This window comes from Oncorhynchus kisutch, linkage group LG27 (assembly GCF_002021735.2).
Source record: "Oncorhynchus kisutch isolate 150728-3 linkage group LG27, Okis_V2, whole genome shotgun sequence".
Classification (NCBI taxonomy): Eukaryota; Metazoa; Chordata; class Actinopteri; order Salmoniformes; family Salmonidae; genus Oncorhynchus; species Oncorhynchus kisutch.
This window is the reverse complement of record NC_034200.2, coordinates 18,456,077-18,477,855: the sequence shown is the minus strand read 5'-3', so window position 1 is coordinate 18,477,855 and position 21,779 is coordinate 18,456,077. Positions and strand designations below refer to the sequence as shown.

The window sequence follows — 21,779 nt, the reverse complement described above, 5'->3', positions numbered from 1 at the left end:
ACAACGTCATATTCGTCTCCTATCAAGCAGAAACAGTTTTATCTCCCGTGCACCCCTCAAAAACACAGATGCACGGATACACTTACAGTATAGGCTGTGAAAGTGTTTCATGCAAGTCTTTCCGTGACCTTTTGTTTGGCAATGCTTTACTACAGGGATGAGCAACTCCTCTAATTCGCACGTTCTAATCTGAAGGTGAGCATTAGTTGATTATTGGAGTCAGGTGAGTTCGCTGGCTGGGACAGTGACCAAAGTGTGAACCCAATCAGGCCTCCGAGGACTGGAGTTGCCCATTCCTGCATTACTACCTTGAAATGGCATGGGGTGCCTAATCACACCGTTGATGTTATACCTCGGGCCCACCCAGACATTTTTGTTTTAACCCTAAACTGACACACCTCAATTCGTCAACAGCTTGGCGATTAGTTGACTAATTGAATCCGGTGTGTCAGTTAAATCAGGTGTCCCTGAGGAGAGGGTTGGGAAACCCTGTCTTAGACTACATGAATACACGTCAACCTTGGTGCTGTTAACTGTAAGGCTTTGTGTTGCTTTGTTTAACTGTATTTAACTGTATCCTGATTGGTTGATTGAATGATTAATTCATTGATTGGTTGATTATATCCTGCAGGGTCAGGTCAGAGTAAGGAAGTGGTGTTTCCTTCTAGCTCCTCCCCTGCCTACCTCACGGTCCCTGGGGACGGCTTCGCTGAGCCCTTCACACTGACCCCTGGGAAATGGATCATACGCATCCAGGCAGAGGGCCTTCTACTGGTGAGGCCAGGACTGTTAGTCTGTGATACCATCTGTCAGTGACCGAAGAGAAAAAAGAGGTAGAGGAATAGGTCATAAATGTGTTCTTCTCTCTCTCTGCTCTCCACCGCCCTCCCAGGACTACTTGGTGCTGCTGCCCAGTGATTACTACGAGGCTCCCTTCCTCCAGGAGAAGATCGCCCAGCCCTGCACGTACACATTCACCGCAGACAGAGACACAAAGTAATCCCCGTGTTCCCCCAATGCTCTTTACCAAGGCATACAGTTCTGTCAGGTGCATGTTGGCATCAGACAGTATATCTGTTCAATGTATGGACTGTACATACATGTAGTCTGTGCAAGGTTGTGTTGTTTAAGCGCATGTTATCCCCAGACTCTGACCGCAGTTGTGTCTGTCCCTCCCTCCCTCACTCACTCCCTCACTCACTCCCTCACTCACTCACTCACTCACTCACTCACTCACTCACTCACTCACTCACTCACTCACTCACTCACTCACTCACTCACTCACTCACTCACTCCGTCCCTCCAGCTGTCTGCTGTATAAGCACATGGCAATGAACAGGTTCAGCTCTGTGCTGGGCTCTCAGGGCCAGTTCTCCAGCCAGTGGAGACGCAGGAGGAGACAGGCCCTCGTCCGCCGGCCAACTCCAGCCCACCCCGAGATGGCGTCGCTCACCGGGAGACAGGTGGGTCTAGGTCTGGGGCTCTGCTGCGCACACACACACACACACACACACTAAAATACGCTCACAAACATACTTTTTGTCCCTCTGATTGTGATGGTTTATGGCTTTTATTTTATAGTTGGACAGTAAATGCGTAGTGTGACTCTGAGACGCTGCATTTGCCCTCCCCCATGTCTGTGTGTGGGTCCTGTAGGCCCAGTTACAGCTGAGCCTGCGCGTGTCTCCACCCGGTCCCTACATCCTGGTCCTGGAGTATTCCAGCGAGGTAGACACGGTCCAGAACGTCAACCTCATCATCGCTGGCCAATCAGAGAGTCATATCCAGGCCAGAGCCAACATCTACAGCTGCCATTACAGGTTTGTGTGTGTACTGTACGTTTACTGAGAGTACAATGTTTCGTTCCTGTCCTTCAGTAGTGTTTATATCGTCTGTACTCGAGAGGCGGGGTTGGAAAGTCATTTGTGTGCATTTTGTGTAATAAACGTGTTTTAACGCAGCTCTCCAGCTCTAATACCGTTGGTCATTGAGGGTGTTCATCCAATACTTGTCCATGCAGCTTCCTTTGTCGCAGTGTGGCGGTTGACGGAACCAATCGCGCTGCAGTGTTCCAGTTTACCCACAAGGCCGAGCTTCTTCTACAGACCTCCACAGCCTCAATGCTGCTGGTGAGAAAGAACCCTTTTATTATCCTGTTGCATAGCAGCAAGATCCTCACGTAATGCAGCCTCTTCTGCTTTGCCCTCCTTTTTTATATTGCAGTGTGCTCTAATTCTCTAGTAAATGGAAGGGTACCGACTACCGGTACCTATAAAAGTGAGTTCATGTTCAAATGAAATACTTGTATTTCCTGTTGCCATTTTGACTGTGTATTCCTCTGTAGTATAAAGTGTATGCAGTGCCCGCGGAAGAGTTCTCCATGGAGTACCTGGACCCCAAGGTGCTTTGCGTCTCTGTCCACGGACGCTTCACTGAGGACAGGTAAGCCGCCTTCCCTCATAATGCTATGTTGTAATGCCAGGGGACTTTAAGTGGCTTCTTCAAAATAATAATAATAATCAAGGTGATATCTCAGGGAAAATAAACAGTGAAAGTGAGGGGGAAAACCCTGGTCAAGACTGTAACGGTTTTCGTTGGTGGAAGAAGGAGTAGACCAAAGCGCGGCGTGGTAAGCGTTCATGTTGTAAATTTAATCAAAACAACGACGACGACGACGACGAGGAATGATGAGAACTAAACAGTTCTGTTAGGTGATCCACACAAAACAGAAAACAACTACCCACAACTCAAGGGCGAAACCAGGCTGCCTAAGTATGGTTCTCAATCAGAGACAACGATTGACAGCTGCCTCTGATTGGGAACCACACCAGGCCAAACACATAGAAATACAAACATAGAATACCCACCCACATCACACCCTGACCAAACTAAAAATAGAAACATACAAAGCTATCTACGGTCAGGGCGTGACAAAGACACTTGTTGTTTGATGCTGATGGTTCAGGCACATTACAAAAGGCCTTTCCTTTCATGTTGTTCTGCTGTTTCCACAAAGCAAAATAAGGAGGGAAAGCATGAAAAGATCAGCCCCACATCAGGCCTGAGAAAACACATAGCTTGCCAAGAATTGGTGATAAGAGGATTGATAAGGACTTAAAACCGAGAAAAGAAAGAGTGAGGTTTTGACTCGAAGGGATTTTTTTTTTAGATCGCGAAATGAGTCTTTGTTGGTCAGTGAGAGTGGATGAAGGAGAACGATAGAGAGAGTTAATGGTGTTAAGATCAAGTCTTAGGGCATAGGGGATTGAGGTTTGCTCCACTCAAGAAAAGTGTGTGTGAGAGATTTAGGGGCTTCTATACATCGATGAGAGAGAATGTGATAGTTATAGGATGTCTACATGTGAAAGCTGTTTACTCCAGGTCACAGGTCACAACCTTTATGTGGTCACTGCCCCTGCTAATAACCAGTCGCATTGTATCCCAGTAGGGCGTAGCAAACACGTCAGAAGCTGCTTCTGAAATGGACCCTGGTCAAATGTAGTGCACTATATGTAGGGAATAGGGTGCCATTTCAGACTAAGCAACCTTCCCCTCCTGTTCCCCCTTTCCTTCTTCCCTCCAGTCAGTACTGTGTTCCCAGCCAGTACGACAGGCCCTCCACAGCGCTGGTTCTGGACGCAGCTCGGGATGCACGCCCCTCCTCCCCACATGCCGTCCCCCAGCAGAGGGAGAGTGAAGAGTGGAGACGAAGACGACAGTCAGGGGCTGGGGGCTTCCCTTTCCATGGAGCCCAGAGTGAAGGGGTACTACTCAAATCTCCCCAGGTACATGCATGGAGCTTATGGAGCTTATATATAGTTAACGAGCAGGTTTTTAAGTGGTACGGAGCACATTTCTGTGGAAACGGACAACAAAATCGAATTTGATCTTATTTCTGTGGCGTTTACACGTTTCTCCACATGTTGTGTTCCTTCTCTATTCCTCCAGACCCAGATCCGTTTCAGTGCCAGGGTGCCAGTTCCTGGCAGGTATGTGTTTGTGGTCCACTACTGTCAAGCTGAACACACCACCTTCCCTGTGGAGGTACGGGTGGATGCCGGACACACGTGGGCCGGTGAGTTTAGTGCGAAATGTAGTTGTGTGAAGCCGTTGATCCAGATTGATATGGTTGGATAGAGAGTGTATATGATCCAGGATCTTACTGACCCCGACATCGTCCTAGATGTAATGAAATGGATGTCTGCTCAAAGAATGAATGCGATTATCAATTGTCATTAACATACAGTAGCAGCTAGTCCCCTATTCTATGGTAGTATTGTCTGGGAGAGCCTGTTGTGTGTTTTGGGGGTTCTAGTGGACTCTGGAGCTCGGGTGATTCCCTTTTAAGAGGGGATCACTCCTCCCTCCCCTCTCCTCTCTCCTCCCCTCTCTCTCTCCCCATCTTTCCTCCCCTCATCTCTCTCCTCCCCGCTGTCACCCTCCCTCCTCTCTCCTCCCCTCTTTCACCTCTCCTCCCCTCTTTCACCTCTCTTCCCCTCTCTCACCTCCCCCTCCTCTTCTCTTCTCTCCTCTCCTCTCTTCTCCTCTCTCTCTCTCCTCCCCGCTCTTTCCTCTCTCTCCTCCCCGCTATTTCCTCTATCCTCCCCTCTATCTCCTCTCCTCCTCTCTCCTTCCCTCTCACCTCACCTCATCTCTCCTCCCCTCTCTCTCCTCCTCTCTTCTCCCCACTCCCTCCTCCCACTCTCTCCTCCCCTCTCTCCTCTCCTCTCCTCTCCTCTCTCTCCTCTCCTCTCTCTCCTCCCTGCTCTCTTCTCTCCTCTCTCTCATCCCCGCTCCTCCTTTATCCTGCCCTCTATCTCTCCTCCTCCTCCTCTCACCTCCCCTCTCTCTCTCCTCCCTGCTCTTCCTCTGTCCTCCTCTCTCCTCCCCTCTATACCCGCTTCCCTCTTTTTTCCACCCGCCTAATACACCCCCTCTCCTCTCATCACGCTTTCTCCTCTCCTCCTTCTACTACTTGCTCTCTCTCCTCCCCTCTATCTTCCCAAACGCTGGTCCTTCTCCCAATCCCCCCTTCTTCCTCTACGACTACGCCTCCTTACACCCTGCTGCACCCCCACCTTCCTCTCTCTACCTCAGGCACTGTGAATGCCTCTTTCTGCCCGGGGGTCTCCTGCTGCAGGGAGGTGGTCATCGCTGAGAGGCGCATCGCTCTGGACCTTCCTCAGCAAGACATGGCCATCTCTCTCAAGGTTCCACCGGGGAAGACCCTCACTCTGGTCGGTTTTTTCATGTCAGCCACTATTACTCTATCAATTAGCCTACTTACAGTTGATAATTATTGCCCATAATGTAAGGAGGAGAACACCTTCCTCAGGAAGGCATGTGGTTATGCCTGTAGTGTGATTCAGGAGGATTTAGGAGTCTAGGATATGCTGTACTAGACTTTTACCAGGTTTGCACGGTACTGCTCTCTGGACTCCGTGTTTGATCATGTCCCAAACAACTACTAAACAACCGGCGTTCTGTATTCTACCTGGTAACCCCCACTCCGCCCAATTAGAGCTAAGCTCTCAAATCCAGTAAGCCAATAATGCTTACAGCTAAGTTTGTATTTGCTGTCGGCTGTTTATCATAGCATAATTATGATATCATAATTAACATACCCCACCTGGGTTGAGGTCAATCCCATTTAAATGTCAGTCTATTCAGAATGTAAACCAAATTCCAATTCCAGATGCTCCTAATTTAAAAGCATTGAAAGTAATTAGTATTTGAATGTCAGTGTACTTCCTGAATTGTCTGGAATTGAAATGGAATTGACCTCAACCCTGTACCCCACCGTAGTCTCCCACTGCAGATAAGACCAACCACAAAACAGTTCAGTATCGCTGAAATACCCTGTGGTTTGTGTGTTTTTATAAATGTTATCATTGTTAAGTCTGTCAGGTAAAACCGTTTCTTACGCTACGGTAAGTCTCAAAGTGGGCGTTTCTGAGAGAGATAAGCCGACAACATTGTCGTTTGGCTTTGTACCGCTTCTTCAGGATTACATCTTGGTGGTTCCTGACGATAGCTACACCCCTGATCTCCTGAAAGAGAAGCTGTTTGATAAGTCCTCTGATTTCACCAGGCAGTGTGGAGGACCAAGCTTTTCTATAGAGTGAGTATTCAGTTCAGTGATCGTGTGCCAGTGGGTTTCTCAAGACTTTGACCAAGCACAACCATGTGCCCTGTGGAATGTAGTCAACAGCTTTGCTGAGTGATATATAGATTAGGTTATTCAGTATGATTGTAATTGCAGGATCATATCATGTTTATTTGAAACTTAAATTTCGACTTTGTGTGGTGAAATTAACGGGGGGGTGGATTATTATAATATTTTTTTAAGGGAGTAGTTGTTTTTAATGTGTGGATGTAAACACGATCAATACTCAAGAGAATTTCATAACTACTTTATTTGATTGACCCCTAACCCCGAATGTTTTCTTCCTGTTCCAACAGCCCCAGAACGTCCTCCCAGTTCTGCAGAGACTCAGCCCGCTCCCTGGTAGCAGCCTATAGTGACGGGGCCCTGCCCTGCTACTGTGACAAATCAGGGGCCACGGTGCCCACCTGTAACCCTGTAGGGGGCCAGTGTCCCTGTAGGCCCCATGTGATCGGTCGGCAGTGTACACGATGTGCCACAGGATACTATGGTTTCCCCTACTGTAGATGTAAGTAGATTTCAGATACTAAAATGACTCTCACACAGTTTCTTACCCTAACCTGTCTATGTCCCCCCCCTCAGCGTGTGAGTGTGGCCAGCGGCTGTGTCACGAGGTGACAGGTCAGTGTATCTGCCCGCCCCAGACAGTGAAGCCAGTCTGTGATGTGTGTGAGAGCCAGACGTTCAGCTACCACCCTCTAGTGGGCTGTGAGGGCTGTGACTGCTCCCCCAACGGAGTCAGGTCCAACGCAGGGAGAGACTGTGACCGTGACACGGGACAGTGCATGTGAGTAGAGCTCTGTGTAGAGACTAAATCCACATAAAAAATACTACAGTTTACTATAGAATACTACAGTACTTACTATGTAATTGTGTAGTAAACTGTAATCTACTGTATAATACTATACTACACACTGTAGTATCCCTCGATCATGTGTAGTACTTAGTGTAGAATGGTATAGTATACTGTGGAATACTATAGTAAATACAGCAATATTTCATTAGCATATATCCTGTCCATTCCCCTCCTCCATATCCCAATTTGTGCCACCCGTAAGTGAGAAACAAGTATAGACCATATATTGTGTTCCCTATGGTTATAGAAAAGAGCAGAAGCTCTGAACTGTCTGTTCAGAACCCAGTCCTACCTACCTACAGGTGAAAGAAAATTTGCTGTAGGTTTCCTAAAGGAGAAAGCTCTCCGCTTCTATGTCAAAGATAATAAGAAAATGAGCACTACAGTAAATACGACAGTCCGCAAACACACCACAGTAAATACTTAAGCAATGAGGCCTGAGGCGGTGTGGTATATGGCCAATATACCACAGGTAAGGGCTGTTCTTACACTCGTGCCTGGACAGAGCCCTTACCTGTGGTATGTTGGCCATATACCACAAACCCCCAAGGTGCCTTATTGCTATTATAAACTGGTTACCAACGTAATTAGAGCAGTAAAAATAAATGTTTTGTCATACCCTTGGTATGCCAATCAGCATTCAGGGCTCGATTCACCCAGTTTATAATACAGTTTATACAACGGGTGGGACTAATCCTGAATGCTGATTGGTTAAAACCGCATTCCAGACGGTGTTTATTCCACAAAATCTATGACATTAAAATGCTTATTTACTCTGTTCCATCTGACTGTAGATTCCACTGTCTCATCAGCAGAGGCAGAGAAGTTATAAACTTCATCTCCACTATAAAAAGCATCTAGACATTATCTCACATTTCTTTTAGACTAACATTTAGTTTTCAACAGCGGAGATTTGTATAAACCTTGCTGTCTGTCTATCCGACAATTGAAACATTGTTTCAATATTCAAATTCAATCTCCTGCTGTCCCATAGTAATGAACGAGGCGGGAGTCGGGGCGAGACAGACCGACAGCTTTTCTCAGCCAGTCGAAATCATGAATCAGCATCATGTACAAAAAAAGGTCAAATGAAACGCAGCTAATTTGCGGTCTTTCCAGCTTCAATTTGAAGTGATTGTTACTGTAGCTGTGTTGTTGGCTAGCTCCTCTGAACAACAGCGTCCTGGCGAGTGAGCACATTTTCTATGCCAGGCGAAATACATGTCACTACAAAACAGATTAAACAAATGCAGCTACTTTGCTGTTATTCTGGCTCCACTATTTGACGTGACTGTAAATTAGCCGTAGTTGGCTAGCTAGCAAGCAAGGGATAAGAACGTTGTGGTATGGCAATGGAACATTTAGAAGGAATGACTGGGTCACATCCATAGATACAGAACAAAAAGACTGAACGACTGGGTCGTGACTCTGGCAACCAAACCAATAGAATGAACAACCAGACGGATTGGGTGGCAACCCTAGATTTGTGTCGGGACTATATCTTGTGGAATTAATAAAAATAACGTTTTTAATGAAACATCATCACTTAAATATACTACTGTTATTGTACTACAGTATTCATACTATAGTAAACTGTAAATACTACAGTATACTGCAGTAAAGTCTGCAAATACACTACAGTGAATACTATTGTATTTCTTACCATAGTATACACCAGGGTTACCCACGTTTTCTGAGTAAAAAAAAAAATTCTGGAATTCAGCTGATTTAAAAAAAATCTGTTCAAGTATTCCCACTCATAATCGGGAGACAAGTCATCGTATACAAATATAAGCAAGATTTGAAATTCTTATGTTTTTGTGAAATATTACATCTGTTTGGGCTTCTTGCGGTCAATTTGCAGTCTATTTGTCAATATGTTCCGGCCCCCAGACCACCCGCTCAAGAAAGAAATCAATCATCCCTTGGCTGAATCTAGTTGATGATCCCTGGTAAACACTATAGTATTTCATATAGGAAACACCACACACGGTAAAGGTTGTGGAATGCTGAATGAGATTCTCTGTCATTTTTTAGCACCTTTCTTTCCTCTTATAAGACTTTTTGTACCTTTATTTAACTAGGCAAGTCAGTTAAGAACAAATTCTTATTTTCAATGACGGCCTAGGAACAGTGGGTTAACTGCCTGTTCAGGGGCAGAACGACACATTTTGTACCTTGTCAGCTTGTGGGTTTGAACTTGCAACCTTCCGGTTACTAGTCCAACGCTCTAACCACTAGGCTACCCTGCCGCCCCCACATGGCCAGTAGCTGAATATTTCAACATGCTGTGGATGAGATTTCCAAGTACAATCATGTTAATTGTATGTGTATTTGTTCTGTGTGTGTGAAGGTGTAAGCCCAGGATCGGTGGGCGGCAGTGTGACCGGTGTGCTGCAGGGTTCTACAGGTTCCCAGACTGTCTCCCATGTAGCTGTAACCAGGGAGGGGTCACACCTGATATATGTCACCCAGACACAGGACAGTGCCTCTGCAAGGTGACTTATAATGCTGTGTGCTTTTAAACAATCATTCGTAATATTAGGATTGTCTAAATGAAGTGTATTTCGCAAATAGTGTGTTAAATCTACGTCTTTAACATGTCGACCAGACTTTCTCAGGGTCGATCATCGAATTTAGCCTCAAATAGTCTCATCTGTAAAAAAAAATAAACTAACACCTCCTGAGGGCTTCTCTACTGGGAAACAATGTGATTGGTTATTAGCAGGGTCAGTGACCAGGAAAAGGTTGTGACCTGTGAAATCTGGAGGTAACAGTAAGCCGCCGTATGTCCTGTTGTTGTAGAGGAACGTGCAGGGTGCCCGCTGTGATGCCTGTAGAGACGGGTCCTTCCACTTTGACCCCTCCCACCCCAGAGGCTGCGTCAGCTGCTTCTGCTTTGGAGCCACCAACCAGTGCCAGAGCTCTGGCAAACGCAGGGGGAAGGTGTGTGCGTGTGCATGCGTACATGCTTGTGTATGTGTGTGTGTTTCTGAAATTTTATAGGCATTTTCATTGATACATACTTTCCGTGCCACAGAAATGTGAAATAAGTTGTAATTACACTGTACCTGTTCAGACACATGATCAAACCCTTATCTAGCTAAAGGATCCGTGTTGAAACAACCCACATTCCATGGAGTGGATATACCCACAGCTTTGCCACACCTGCAGAACATAACTCCATTGCACACAGCATGCTATTATATTCCTATGTACATAATGGCATTTTACCAAACCATAGGCCGATAATATATAGTACAATCCTCTTTCCCTTCGCCTCCACTAGTTTATGGACATGCGTGGCTGGCGTCTGGAGAGGGCTGACCAGGAGGAGGTGGCATCAGTCCTCAACCCGTCCAGTAACACTGTGGTAGCAGACGTACAGGAGTTGCCTGGCACTACCCAGCTCCTCCACTGGGTGGCGCCACCATCCTACCTGGTAGACCGGGTGAGTAGAGAGTGGAACTTGAGAGGAGGACATGTACTGTTGGAATAGAATAGCTCAGTTTTAAAAAAGAGGACATGTTTCCGTAATATTTGGAAGTTCTTTTTATATCAGACTTGAGCATTTTTAACATTTGATCAGTTGTTATTTAACTGTGGATTCAGTGACAAGAACAGAAGGCAGGGCTTCAAGCAGCTGCCATTGAGCCTAAATACCAGTGCTTTAACAGTTCGACACTGGGTCCTGTACCAGTCCCATTGACTGTGACTGATAGTCAGGGTTGGGGAATAACTGATTACATGTAATCTGATTACACAAAACTAAATGTAATCAGTTCTGTTACCATCAAAAATATTGTAATCAGATTACAGATATTTTTGAAAAACTAGATGATTTGTTCTTGAATTACCTTTAAATTCAGAAATTATTTTGGGAAAAAATACATTATGACACCTTTCTGTTTTCTCACTGACATTCAATTCAGCATTGTTCCACCTGAGCTAGTCTGACCACAAGTCAGAGACCACTTTGATGACACACCAAATGTGTTTGATGGATCCTTTTTGTCTTCTTCTAATGTCTCTTAAGGGGAAAGTAATCCAAAAGTAATCAGATTACGTCACTGGGTTGGGGTAATCAAAAAATGGCGTTACTGATTACAATTTTGGACAGGTAACTAGTAACTGTAACGCATTACATTTAGAAAGTATCCTACCCAACCCTGCTGATAGTGTTCCGCTCCTGTCTCAGGTGTCATCCTATGGGGGCTACCTCACCTACCAGGCTAAGTCCTTTGGGATTCCCAGTGAGGGGATGTCGCTGATGGACCGCAGACCTGATGTCCTGCTCAGTGTACGTACATTATGACACATTGTATCATCACTCACGGCTAATTATGACATCTCTCTAATTGGTGTATAAGTCATATATATATATATATATAGTAAGTCATGATGACTTCCTGTTTTGAGTAACCCAGTGTTATTTGTCTGCGAATTTCTCAGGGCCAGGAGATGACCCTGGTCCACATGTCCCCACATACCCCTCATCCTGACAGACTCCATCAGAGCAGAGTCCAGCTAGTAGAGGTACAACCGAGTCCTTATTCCATCTGTTGTGAACACATATAATAACATTTGATCAGACCTCAACATTTCCAATCCCTCACTAACCACTGTCTGTTCTGTTTAGGGGAATTGGCGTCACTCCGGCACCAACCGTCCTGTGTCCAGAGAGGATCTGATGGAAGTCCTGGCAGGGCTGGTTGGTCTGAGGGTGCGGGCCCTCTACTTCACCCAGAGCCAGAGACTCAGCCTGGGGGAGGTGGGCCTGGAGGAGGCCACAGACACAGGGGCCGGGGGCCCTGCCAGCACCGTGGAGGAGTGTGCCTGTTCCCCTCTCTACAGAGGAGACTCCTGCCAGGTGAGACAGATCTCATTCACTCTTAGTCCCCTAGGTGCCTCATGTAGATCTACAGGGATCATATATAATACTTTTAAAGTAACTGCCCAGAGTTTCCAGATGTCTATGAAATATGACCTAGAATTACTTACACTAAGTGTACAAAACATTAAGGACACCTGCTCTTTCCATGACATAGACTGACCAGGTGATTCCAGGTGAAAGCTATGATCCCTTATTGATGTCACTTGATAAAGTCACTTCAATCAGTGTAGATGAAGGGGAGGAGACAGATTAAATAAGGATTTTAAACCTTGAGGCAATTGAGACATGTTTTGTGTATGTGTACCATGGGCAAGACAAAGGATTTAAGTGCCTTTGAACGGGGTGTGGTAGTAGGTGCCAGGCGCATCGGTTTGTGTCAAGAACTGCAACGCTGCTGGGTTTTTCATGCTCAACAGTTTCTCATGTGTATCAACAATGGTCCACCACCCAAAGGACATCCAACCATCTTTACAGAACTGTGGAAAGCATTGGAGTCAACATGGGCCAGCATCCCTGAGGAACGCTTTCGACACCTTGTAGAGCCCATGCCCTGACTAATTGAGGTGGTTTTGAGGGCAAAGGGGGGAGGGGGGGTAAAACAATATTAGGAAGTTGTTCTTAATGTTCTGTACATCCAGTGTACAATATGATTGAAATAGGTTTCCTTCCCAAAATGTTTAATTAGCTATGACAAAAATAAACTTTTCTGTGTTGGAATGGTGTGGGCTTACCTCAACAACTGAATGGTGTGGGCTTACCTCAATAACCGAATGGTGTGGGCTAACCTCAACATCCGAATGGTGTGGGCTTACCTCAACAACAGAATGGTGTGGGCTTACCTCAACAACAGAATGGTGTGGGCTTACCTCAATAACAGAATGGTGTGGGCTTACCTCAACAACCGAATGGTGTGGGCTTACCTCAACAACAGAATGGTGTGGGCTTACCTCAACAACAGAATGGTGTGGGCTTACCTCAACAACAGAATGGTGTGGGCTTACCTCAACAACAGAATGGTGTGGGCTTACCTCAACAACAGAATGGTGTGGGCTTACCTCAACAACAGAATGGTGTGGGCTTACCTCAACAACAGAATGGTGTGGGCGTATACCGTCATTAAAAATATTGCGGGCAAGTAGATCGCTGATTGGCCAGCGCATCATCCTTTTAAAAGTGAGATTTTCACTGGGCAGTTACTGAGAGAGTACTCCAGAGTTGCCTTGGTGTTTTTGTTATTTTGGAGATGGTAATGAGTCCAAGGATAGGTGGACTTTTAGCTCTCAGATGCACATCAAGTGTGTAAGGGCTGGGGGCTATGTCCTAGGGGTCAGTTTGGGATTGGGAAAGAGAGGGGGCGAGACGGGAGAAAGTAAGAGAGAGAAAGAGGACAGGAGGGGCTGAGAGGAGGAGGTGTCGACCGACCAATCTAGTCATTTTGGAGAAGAGAAGAGCGAGAACTGCCCTCCCCGCTGTGGGGTTTTTGTCGTGACACGCCCTAACAATGGTGCCACGCCCAGCCTGGGGTGAGTGAGGTCACTGGCAGGCAGAGGAAAAATCCATCAGCTCGTTGAAGAGCCAGCGGCTTAAACAAGCCTTTGTGGAATGTCCCGGAATAAAGTGTGTGTGTTTCATCAGCCAAGCCCAGTAGCCCGAGGGAGAGGGATAAGATGCACAATCACGCAGACATAATATTAAAGATTATACCACTGCTGTAAACCGCTCCGTAGTCATAGTAACAGCAGTTCAAATCAAATACAATTTAAAAAAAAACATACAGTACGATATTTAGAACGTAAGAACCAAATTCTTCCCTGAGGTTGTTTAGTACGCAGGTGGTTCTCCTACTCCAATTAGGAAGAGTTGCACGGAAGCATTTTCCCCCTCAGAATCCACGTATTAAATGGAACGACTGTAAATGTATGCATTTTCAGTGTGGACAATTCCATGGTAACAGTGATGCTGAATGACGGCACAAACCACACAAATCGTCATTCTGTTACTGAACTGAAATGTGGTTTTGTAAAAGGTGCAGTGAATTAAAAAGAAAAAGATCCACTAAGCAGACATCACAATTTTCTGGTTGCGAAAATTGTAATAGTTTGCATAATTTCAATTTGTGACAACAACAAAAAAGCAAGTAAAGTGTTACTGAATCATTATACCATCTAAACCGCTGTGAAATATCTTTTCCATAACCAAAAATATTGTATTTTCAGCTGTTCGAAGCTGAAAGTAAAAGACACAAAAACAAAACGTAAGAACGGGAAGCATAGAAATAGCGCTTCTTAGGCTTGTTGTCAATAAGAATGACAGATCTATAACTCACGTTTCTACGTGAATTTGGTCGGGTCTCCCAAATAGTTACATATTGCAGCTTTAAGTCGTCATTGTGCATAGAGTTGTATGGTTTGTTTAACATTGCCATCGTGGTTTCAGCATCACTTTTCTCGTGTGCATCACTGCCCGGGAGATGGACAAGCCAAGGAAGCTTCGATTTTGTTTCACTGGCAATAGCTTATTAACAAAGTGAGACCCTAAGGCCCTGATGACTTTGTAGTAGATTTTCATTTGACTTTCTATATAATTGTGTAGTAAACTGTATATGTATACATGTATACATGTATACAAACTGTATATATGTATGTATACTTTATAATACTATACTACACACTATAGTATCCCTAGATCATGTGTAATGCTTAGTATCGTATACTGTAGAATACTATAGTAAATACTACAGTAATACTATATTAATACTACAGCAAAAACACTACACTTTTTTAACAGTATTAAATGCATACCCTGCCCATTCCCCTCCACCATATCCCAAATTGTGCCACCCATAAGTGAGATACCTACATGACAAATCTAGACCATATACTGTGTTCCCTATAGGTTATAGAAAAGAGCAGAAGCTCTGAACGATCCGTTCAGACCCCAGTCCCACCTGATAGGTTTCCTTAAGGAGAATGCCGCCGTTTCTTTGTCAAAAGTAATAAAACAGTAAATACTACAGTAATATCCTCAAAAACACTACATTAAATACTACAGTATACTAGAGTCAGCAAAAACAGTACAGTAAATACTACAGTATATTACAGTCCGCAAAAACACTACATTAAATACTACAGTATATTACAGTCCGCAAAAACACTACATTAAATACTACAGTATACTAGAGTCAGCAAAAACAGTACAGTAAATACTACAGTATATTACAGTCCGCAAAAACACTACATTAAATACTACAGTATACTAGAGTCAGCAAAAACAGTACAGTAAATACTACAGTATATTACAGTCCGCAAAAACACTACATTAAATACTACAGTATACTAGAGTCAGCAAAAACAGTACAGTAAATAATACAGTATACTAGAGTCAGCAAAAACAGTACAGTAAATACTACAGTATATTACAGTCTGCAAAAACACTACATTAAATACTACAGTATACTAGAGTCTGCAAAAACTGTACAGTAAATGCTACAGTATATTACAGTCTGCAAAAACACTACATTATTTCTATGGTATATACTAGTATTCTTTTACTACAGTATTTATATTATATTTAATTGTAAATACTACAGTATACTGCAGTTTAGTCTGCAAAAACACTACAGTGAATACTATAGTATTTATACCATAGTATACTATAGTATTTTTTTCATGTGGGTTGGTTGTTGTTTTCCCCATTTTGCGATTGTGCTCGAAGCCCTGTTACCATAGTGAGAGCATGATCTACCTGTGTGTGTGTGTGTGTACGTGTGTGGGAGACGTCAACATCCTCTAGTCAGGTGTGTTCAGAGGAAATGGATAATATGTACCCTGCGGCGCTAGAAAAAGGAGAGGCGCCCTGACACATAGCCGGGCGTGGCATCTGGCATCCTGGGACATTGTTACTCACTACCCGACACCAGATAGTACATACACAGATCCAACTAACTACCACGCCCAACTGTCTCCACTGCTATGTGTTTGGACTGCATGATTCAGGTGTGACTGCTGCTCCTGCACTGTCTGGAGATTTCCAACCATTATTCACAGAACCACACAGTCACACTGGCATGCTCACACACATACCCTGTGAACACATCTATAGACACACTTCAACACAAACTCACTCAGGCTCCCAGGTGGAGCCCCACCCTAGCAACCTTTCTATATGTGGATGAGGCGGCTTATGTACATTCTGATGATTTTCCTGTCGACCCTTTGTGTGTAAGTGACATTGTATTGTCGGAAGTGGTTATAGTAACGAATGTGTATGGACAGTTTGATTTAGAATAAAGTTATTTTTTTAAATGAACCTATTTTCGAGGCTATATTGATATTGATGTTTTTTCCAACAACCAATGAGCAACTCCGCCATCAATCCAGCTCCATATTGAACATTGAGACTCCTGAAAGGACAGTCTCTCTGGCATGTTAGTTAAAAACACTGGTACGCAGACTACACATATTCATCCCCTCCTGGATCAAGATCCCTGTTGCCTAAATAGTTTTGTGCACTTCCAGTAATACCGTACAGAAACGTTTTGACAGTATGAACATCTGGATAACGCCCAACCCTAACGCGCACGTTGGTCAGCGTGTGGGTGTGCGTGTTGCTACACTGCTCTGACTGCGCTGCTGACTAAGGTACTGTAGGTGAGTGGAGAAGGGGCGTGTCCTCTACATGTGGGAGTGTGTGTGTGTGTGTTTAAGAGGCAGAGGCAGGGGAGAGCAGGGAGTTAATTCAGACGAAAAGTGAGCCATGTCAGACACGCGTGTACACAGCCCCTGGAGAGCCAGAGGGACAGGCATGCTACTTCAGACCCTGCTGTGGGGGATCTTACTGGGACTATGCAGCGCAGGACACAGACCCATTACCAGGGAAGAGAGGAACCGCTATCCCAGACAGCATGACCGAGAGGCACAGAGGATACATTATCCTTCCCTACATGACCAGGGCGGACAGAGAGTACATTACCCCTCTGTGAATGACCAGGGCGGACAGAGAGTACATTACCCCTCTGTGAATGACCAGGGTACACAGAGAGTCCAGTATTCTTCTGTGAATGACCGAGGACAGACTGTTCAGTACCCGTCTTTTGACGACCAAGATGCCAGCTCTCAGATCCAGGTAAAACGATGGATTTCTGTTGGGTTACAAATAAACGTACTGTAATGGATGCTTTCCTGCTCCGTGTGCGAGGACTTGTAGGATATCAGTGGACTTCCAGACCGTTATCCTATAGAGCGAAGGGTGTGTTTGGCTTTTGAGTGGCGGCGGTGCGTTAAGGATGAATACACACTCGTCTTGTGCCCAGCGTGGTGCTGGTGACACGACCCACTCGGGATTTGGGATATTGTGAGATCAATCATTCTCTGTCGCTAGGAAGGTTAGCTGACGTAAACTCTGATTGCCTGTATCTCCTCAAACACTGCCACTTTGAATGGCGAAGTGTTCTTCTGTGTGGGAACGAAGTGTGTCGTTTTGAAATGTGTGTTTTTTAGGATTCTGTTCTGTTCGTGATAGAATTCGCATTCACCCAGGAGGGTCCCATTGAGATAGAAATCACTTTCAAAATGCTGTTTTTCTGTATGACATTGTTGTATCTATGTATTTTGATGTACCTGTATTAATGTCTGTATGTTTCTGTTCCAGAAATGTGCTCGCGGTTACTATAGAGACGGCAGTGGGCCCTACCTGGGTCGCTGTGTTCCCTGCTTCTGTAACGGCCTCGCCAACGAGTGTGACGACAGGACTGGGAGGTGCCTGGTAAGAACACACCCTTTTTTGTATATTTGTATTATTGTCTTCTATTATTTCTTATTGTTATCGCAAGGGAACCCACAAGTACGTGTGTCCTGTACATACCACGAATCAACTTGAACTCGAACACACACAGTGCTTCTGAATTACAATCATTCAAAACCTGTGAGCCTAAAGAAGCCCTCAAGGAATTCAGTGATAACCACTTGGGCAACACCTGCTATGTCAGCCTATGTGACTCCATCAGGGTGAGCCACAGCCCAGTAGTCATAGTCTAGACTTCACACCCCACGCCACAGGGCATGGTGTGGCCATCCCACTCTGCCTTGGTGCCCACATACTGTTCTGTACCATGGACAGCTAACCACATGAAACTATTGGATGATGGTGATTATATATGATTGTGATATGGGTCTACATTAGCTGTCTCCCAGTGAAACTCTAGATCTCTAAAAGCACTCTATTCTCCCTTCTCCCTCTCTCACTTCCCCTCTCTCTCTCTCTGTCTCTCTCTCATCTCTCTCTCCCTCCCTCTCTGGTCTCCTCTCATCTTACGCATGCCACTCAAGACCAGGCCTGTGCCTCTATCTAGGCCTAAGGAGTCCAGGCTGAACACTCGTTCTCTCTGTACCATCAAAATCACTCTTTGGGATGAATTAGGACAGAAATGTTTGTCGTTTATGGTAGAGAGGGATGACAATCACCCTCCTTTTGCGATAAGAAAAGGGACATAATGTTGCCTGTCGTTGGATCTACTCTGGGCTGGAGTATGTCCGTGTGACTATGTCTACAGAAGGAAAAAGTGTGTTTAGACTCACGGTGGTATTTGTTCTGGACTTTTCAACAACTTAGTGAGGCTATAGGTTTTCTATGTGACTTGGCTATTCACTCGTATGAAGAATACACTGATTTACTGTACCTTGTGCTGTTCTTCACTGGGTAAACTGAATGTCCATTATGAAGGACTAGTATTTGACTAGTCCTTCATTCAAATACTGTTCTTTTGGTGCTCACGTGATACAGTCTAACGCATGTTTTCTACTCTTCCTCTTCCTCTGACAGAACTGCCAGTACAACACAGCCGGGGACAGGTGTGAGCACTGCAAAGAGGGTTACTATGGAGACGCTGCCCAGAGATCATGCCGGGTGTGCCCGTGCCCCTTTGGTGTGCCAGCTAACAGGTCAGTGTCACCAAAGAACCAACCTGTGGCAAGGTCACCCACAGTAGATGCTCCTTTGGTGAAATCAAACCCTTGTTCTCTGTATCACTTACCGTGGTCGGCCCAGTATCTGCGGGTACCAAACTATCTCCTCTTTCTTCATCGTTCCACTATAGTTTTGCGGTGGGTTGCAGAGAGGTCGCTGGAGGGTTCCAGTGTGTTTGCCGACCAGGCTACGCAGGAGACAGTTGTGAACGATGCGCCCCTGGTTACCACGGTGATCCATTGACAACCGGAGGAAGCTGTCGGCCTTGTGACTGTGGCGGCAACGGAAACAGCTGTGACTCCAGGACTGGTGGTGAGTGTGGATACCGTACTGAGACATGGCGGCGCATTCTGCCTGTTGGTAAAGCTTTACACTGTAGATGTTTCATGTTCCTCGTCAAAATAAATGCAATGTATAATGTTGCTCTTTCTGCAGTGTGCAAGAATGCGTTGGAGCCAGGGGACACCAACACAGACGAGCAGTGTCAAGGTTAGTGTCTCTGTCGTGACAGCGTGACGGCTCCAATGAGAGTACAGTACAGTACATGAGGGTACCTACCTCATCATGATCAGCGGTTGATTACGTTTGTCTGTGTGGGCTTGTCAGAGTGTGACGACTGCGCCGAGACCTTACTAAACGATCTGGGGCGTCTGGATGAGGAGCTAGGCAAGATTAAGACTCAGCTGGATAACGCCAGTATCTCCGCCTCCTCTCAGGACCGACTCAGGATGCTGGAGAAAGCCATCACAGAGACCAAGGTATTATATTGTATATGCTCACACACACACACACAGAGAGAGAGCGGTAAATGGGTGTGTGCGTACTCGAACATTCCAGAATCCTGCTGATAAGCGATCTCAGTCAGCTTGTCCCAGAGCTGTGTGTCAACACATGTCAGAGCTGAACTCCCACGCGTTTGGGATCTCAGCAACTCATACGCTCCGTTTTTAAACACTGTAAGCATTTATCAAACCAACAGGAGGAAACAAGTCACTCAGTCAACCTCTCTGACAGCCTGAGGAGTCCACAACCAGCCATATCCCAGTGAACTGTAGCTCTCTCTCTCTCTCTCTCTCTCTCTCTCTCTGTCTCTCTGTCTCTCTGTCTGTCTCTCTGTCTCTCTGTCTCTCTGTCTCTCTCTCTCTCTCTCTCTCTCTCCCTCTCTCTCTCTCTCTCTCTCTCTCCATCTCATCTGATAATAAAGCCTTAAACAATAGACTGTGTGTTCCCTCCACAGAGTCTGGTGAGCAAGTTCAGTTCCAGTGTGAACAGCCAGAAGCCCAAGGTTAGCCAACTGGAGCAAGACACTCTCAGTGTCAACGAGGATATCAGCGCTCTCAAAGAAAAGGTACTGGACTGGAACTCTTCCTCCTCGCTCTCTTTTATTCCCGCCTGTCATGTGTGGGATTGTGTGTGCTGGCTTTGGAGAGCTAATGTTTGTGTCTATTTCTGTGTTGTCCATCAGGCGGATGACAGGGCTGCGGATGCCCAGAAATTGCTGGATGATGTGGGTAAGACCCATCTGAGAGCTAAAGACCTGGACACTGAGGCTAGGAACCTGCTCGAGAAGATCCTGGGTAAACCACCAAGTCCTTGTTCTCTAACTCGTCTGATCTCTTTGACCCCCCTCTGTCTATATATCACTCTCTCTCTCTCTCTCTCTCTCTCTCTCCCTCTCTCTCCCTCTCTCTCTCTCTCTCTCTCTCTCTCTCTCTCTCCCTCCCTCTCCCTCTCTCTCTCTCCCACTCCCACTCCCTCTCTCTCTCCCTCTCTCTCTCTCTCCCTCCCTCTCTCTCTCCCACTCCCTCTCTCCCTCCCTCTCTCTCTCCCTCTCTCCCCCTCTTCCTCCCTTATATATCTATATATCTCAACCTGAATGTGTGTGTTGTGTAGCCCTGCTGCTGCAGCTGAAAGAGTCTGGTTCCGGTGATGTGGTGCCCAGTGAGAGCCTGGCTAAGATGTTATCCGACGCTGAACGCATGGTGAAGGAGATGGAGAGGAGAAACTTCAACCCCCAGAGAGACGCAGCCGACAAAGAGAGAGACGAGGCCCAGAAACGTAAGTAGTCTGCTGTGGAACCAAAACTCTTCAAATCCCTCAAGGCTTTTCTTTCATAAGATTAGAAGCTCGTACGGTAACTCTGATGTTCTTGAACATTACTGGATTAGGTTGAGTTAAGATACAGATAAGAAGTATAATATCACAATGGCGATGACTACTTTGTTTGATACCATCAGCAACCGAATAAAATAGTGAGACTTTTTTTAAACATTTCCGGTCGAGAATGACCATTTCTATTCTGTATTCTCCCAGTGCTGGACTACATCAAGGCTAATGTGACCAAGCAGTATGATCAGAATGAGGCAGCAGCCAAGAGGGTGAAGGGTCTTCTGAAGGACTATGAGGCTAAACTGAAGGACCTGGAGGAGGCTCTGAAACAGGCTGGGGACATGGTGAAGAAAGCCAACTCTCAGAACGGACTCAACTCCGAGGCACTGAAAGACATCCTGGTAATAATAAAACTCTGTATTTACTATTTTCTTTTACCATGATGGTACAATGCTATCACGTATAGGCAGCTACTGTGTGCCGTAACCATGTTGTTTGGTCCGTTGCTGTGGTTACTTTCATGGTTAGGGTCATCCCCCCCCCCCAAAAAATGGACGTCTTATGGCAGTAGTGCTAATGTGCTCTTAACCAAATGAATGTTTGTTCTTCAGAAACGTATGGAGGACTTGAATAAGGAGCGGAAGAAGGTCCAGGACCAGATAGCCATGGCAGAAGATCAGCTGAAGGCCACAGAGGACCTCCTGAGAATGCTGAAGGACAGCAAGACTGTGAGCACACAGACCGGCCGTGTCATCTCATGTTGCAACTGCATATTACCTCATGTGCATAGT

The 21,779-nt window shown here is 45.6% G+C and overlaps 1 protein-coding gene across 4 annotated transcripts in view; it reads left to right on the top strand.

The window, feature by feature from the left end:
* LOC109872023 (laminin subunit alpha-3) overlaps positions 1-21,779 on the top strand; it is a 104,682-nt gene that overhangs the window by 67,478 nt on the left and 15,425 nt on the right. For all 4 annotated transcript variants that reach the window (XM_031807368.1, XM_031807367.1, XM_031807366.1 and 1 more), the window contains 28 exons: positions 632-774; positions 893-996; positions 1,307-1,463; positions 1,657-1,820; positions 2,021-2,129; positions 2,345-2,442; positions 3,584-3,785; positions 3,949-4,075; positions 5,098-5,237; positions 6,006-6,121; positions 6,463-6,674; positions 6,749-6,953; positions 9,376-9,520; positions 9,828-9,968; positions 10,312-10,473; positions 11,221-11,322; positions 11,475-11,558; positions 11,662-11,892; positions 17,566-17,679; positions 18,736-18,854; positions 19,010-19,191; positions 19,315-19,368; positions 19,486-19,637; positions 20,117-20,227; positions 20,345-20,456; positions 20,773-20,937; positions 21,193-21,389; positions 21,600-21,716. In XM_031807368.1, coding sequence (XP_031663228.1) covers positions 632-774; positions 893-996; positions 1,307-1,463; positions 1,657-1,820; positions 2,021-2,129; positions 2,345-2,442; positions 3,584-3,785; positions 3,949-4,075; positions 5,098-5,237; positions 6,006-6,121; positions 6,463-6,674; positions 6,749-6,953; positions 9,376-9,520; positions 9,828-9,968; positions 10,312-10,473; positions 11,221-11,322; positions 11,475-11,558; positions 11,662-11,892; positions 17,566-17,679; positions 18,736-18,854; positions 19,010-19,191; positions 19,315-19,368; positions 19,486-19,637; positions 20,117-20,227; positions 20,345-20,456; positions 20,773-20,937; positions 21,193-21,389; positions 21,600-21,716 — 3,965 coding nt within the window. The remainder of the gene's footprint in view (positions 1-631; positions 775-892; positions 997-1,306; positions 1,464-1,656; positions 1,821-2,020; positions 2,130-2,344; positions 2,443-3,583; positions 3,786-3,948; positions 4,076-5,097; positions 5,238-6,005; positions 6,122-6,462; positions 6,675-6,748; positions 6,954-9,375; positions 9,521-9,827; positions 9,969-10,311; positions 10,474-11,220; positions 11,323-11,474; positions 11,559-11,661; positions 11,893-17,565; positions 17,680-18,735; positions 18,855-19,009; positions 19,192-19,314; positions 19,369-19,485; positions 19,638-20,116; positions 20,228-20,344; positions 20,457-20,772; positions 20,938-21,192; positions 21,390-21,599; positions 21,717-21,779) is intronic.